At 35.4% G+C, this 3,073-nt stretch overlaps 1 protein-coding gene across 1 annotated transcript; it reads left to right on the top strand.

The window, feature by feature from the left end:
• The first annotated feature begins 334 nt into the window (after positions 1-334).
• LOC18014134 (vacuolar iron transporter homolog 2.1) lies at positions 335-1,772 on the top strand. The gene is made up of 2 exons (XM_006418588.2): positions 335-745; positions 1,353-1,772. The coding sequence occupies exons 1-2, from the start codon at positions 389-391 to the stop codon at positions 1,653-1,655; spliced, it is 660 nt and encodes a 219-aa protein (XP_006418651.1). The 5' UTR covers positions 335-388; the 3' UTR covers positions 1,656-1,772.
• Positions 1,773-3,073: the final 1,301 nt, after the last annotated feature.

Below are 3,073 nucleotides of genomic sequence, written 5' to 3'. Positions count from 1 at the left end.
TCAAGTAAAATTCAGTTCAAATCACAGTCACTAGTAATAATCCTATTATTTAAAAAGATCTACCACATTCACTCACTTCACCAATAATATTGTTTTATCACGATAGCACTTTGGGGTGGCTTTTTAAATCCATCCGATTCTTATTTCCACTCTAAAGAAGTATTGTGTCCAACGTTACCGTCTCCACCACTACGTACCACCATTCACTCACTTCTCTTATATATATATATATATATATATATATATATTATTAGGTAACAAACTTATAATTAATAAACAAATATTCTAAATCTTATTTTTCTATAAAAGGCGTGAGCTCTCCACAAGCCTTCTCATAGAACAAAGTTCACGTACTAAAGCATTCACTAGTTACTAAGAATTCAACACCATGGCTTCCAACGTTGAGCTTTCGGAGAGAAGCAGCCCAAGGAATCAGAAAAGCCGTCCAATAGGAGAAAAGGAGGAAGTGGACTACATGCAGAGAGCACAGTGGTTAAGAGCTGCGTTGCTTGGAGCCAACGATGGTTTGGTCACGGTCGCGTCGCTCATGATGGGTGTTGGTTCTATCAAAGAAGACGTCAAAGCAATGTTGCTTGTTGGTTTTGCCGGCCTTGTAGCCGGTGCGTGCAGTATGGCCATTGGAGAGTTTGTATCTGTGTGTACACAAAGAGATATTGAAACTGCGCAGATGAAGAGAGCTATTGAGACTAAGACATCATTATCAGCAATCGACGAACAAGAGGAGGTAATGTAGTGTCTCAACACTAAACCTTACTCTCACCTTTTAAATGAAAAGAAAGACTGATACACATTTTCCCATAGATATCTGTTACGATTTAGTGACAAATTGGTTATTACCGTTACTAGTATTATTATTATTTATTTTATTTTATTTTTCCATCTGAAAATTGCATCTCATATCCATATGTGTAAGAGACTTAAGTCTAAATTAATTGTTTGTTTGTGTTTGTGTTTGTATTTGCACTAACAGATGTTTTTCCTACATGTCTCTTTATGTGTTAAACCAAAGTTCCTTATTAGTTAGCATTGTTTGCGTTTGAATTTTCAGCGTTTGAAGAATGCATCTATTGTTTCTGGAAAAATATTGTAGGATAAAGTCAAAGGTATTTTATTTTAACAATGTGATTTTTTTTTAGATGTGATGCTCTGTTGATAAATTGGCGTTTGAATCAGTTATACTCATAATATCATCTCTGAGTCACATATTTGTTGGCATTGCCAACTGATTTTGTGATAGTTTAACCTTAACTTTATTCAAAATTATCATATTTCTTAGTGACATGAAACTTCTATATGAGTATATATTCAAGAAAATGTAACTTTGATGGCAGGATGAGAAGAAAGAACGGCTGCCAAATCCCGGACAAGCCGCAATTGCATCAGCATTAGCGTTTTCAGTTGGGGCAGCAATGCCGCTTTTAGCTGCTGTATTTATCGAGAATCATAAGGTCAGAATGGCGGTGGTAGCGATTGTAGCCACCCTGGCATTGCTGGTGTTTGGAGTGACCGGTGCGGTCTTGGGAAAGACAAGCGTTGTTAGGTCGAGCGTTAGGGTGGTGATTGGTGGCTGGATGGCTATGGCTCTTACCTTTGGTCTCACCAAGTTCATTGGCTCCGAAGCCATGCAAATCTAGACGCTCTTTCTTCAGTGATCTTCTTGTTTTCATGCTATCATTTCGTGTGTCCGTTAAGTTATGTTTGTATTTTAATCATCACATTCATCTCCCAAACTATATATGTGATGTAGACTATCAATATAGTGCATTAGTGCTAACAAACACCAAAAAGGTTAAATAAATGGTTTGTTTATCGATCTTCATTTAATTCTCTAATAATATATTGGATAAGTGAAATGTGGCTAGACATCTACAAAGTCTTTTCGTATAATTCAGGTCATGCAAGCAACTAACTCTTGAAAATTTACCCAAAACGCGACTAGAACGCCTGTTTAGAAAAATATTTGTTTTAGTATACTTCTATATCTAAAGTCGAGAGTTGTTTAAAACTTAGAGAAGAATCGCTTAATCCGCCATAACTATTATTAAAGCTTGGATACTGTTGGAAATCACGAGAATCAAAGCTAGAAGAACGTCAAAATCTCATTAAAAACGTATTTATGCAAATACCCGTTTTTAAAAAAATGTTAGGATACCACACATTCCTCTGCTCGCTAAAAAAAAGGTTCCATAGCAAATCCATAACAGATTTAAGTGACATAGAAACAACAATTATGGACCTAACTATGGGCAAAATAAATAAAATCTATTTATACAAAAACAATATAAAAGTCAGAAAATAAAGGAACTATTTACTGTTTGATGTTTGATAGCTTGAAGAACATCATCCACGATCCAAAAATCAAGTTACAAGGAATGACTACAAATATTAACGGTCCAATAAATGTTGGAACGCATAGGGTTACATCAAATATAATTTACTCAAGTAACTTTCGGTAGACATAATACAAAGCATCCTTGTAATTATTCCACAAACCACTAAACACGGTTGATACCATTTCGATAAATCCTTCAAAAACTTTTGGCCATTCCTTCAGAAATTCGTCAAACCATGGCATTCCTTTCTCCCTCACATTACCAATTGTCAATGAGATCGAATCTAATATTCTCATGGCTCGTCCTTTCGCCAGATCAAAGAAGATTGTAAACCCTTCACAGATTACATCAACACCTATTTTACACAATTTGGGAAAACAAGATTCTGATGTATCTCTTACCAGCTTGATCAAGGCATACATGGCTTCTCCTGGAATCTTGAAGGTTTGAACAAATAGAACAAAAGAACAAGCTGCGGCGTGGAAGATCACATAAGAAATCGAATTGGACAAGAAACATACAGTCGAGAAGATCAAATTTGCTAAAGCAGCTATCATCTTCTTTGATTTTTTCTGCTATGTCTTATGGCATTGAATGGGAAAGAAAAAAAGAAATAAAACCGACGTGCTTGGATAAATAAGAATGTTTCAAAGGTGTTTGGGGACATATCTACAATTTCAACTGGGAGATTATATTTATTACTTTGATTAGTAAAACTG

Source organism: Eutrema salsugineum, unplaced genomic scaffold, assembly GCF_000478725.1.
Source record: "Eutrema salsugineum unplaced genomic scaffold, Eutsalg1_0 scaffold_4, whole genome shotgun sequence".
Taxonomy (NCBI): domain Eukaryota; kingdom Viridiplantae; phylum Streptophyta; class Magnoliopsida; order Brassicales; family Brassicaceae; genus Eutrema; species Eutrema salsugineum.
Note: the sequence above shows the minus strand (reverse complement) of the source record. Positions and strands in the feature narration are given on the sequence as shown.

Coding starts and splice junctions, on each gene's coding strand:
- LOC18014134 (XM_006418588.2), top strand. CDS start 389: ATGGCTTCCAACGTTGAGCTTTCGGAGAGAAGCAGCCCAAGGAATCAG. Junction 746..1,352: donor CAATCGACGAACAAGAGGAG/GTAATGTAGTGT, acceptor CTTTGATGGCAG/GATGAGAAGAAAGAACGGCT.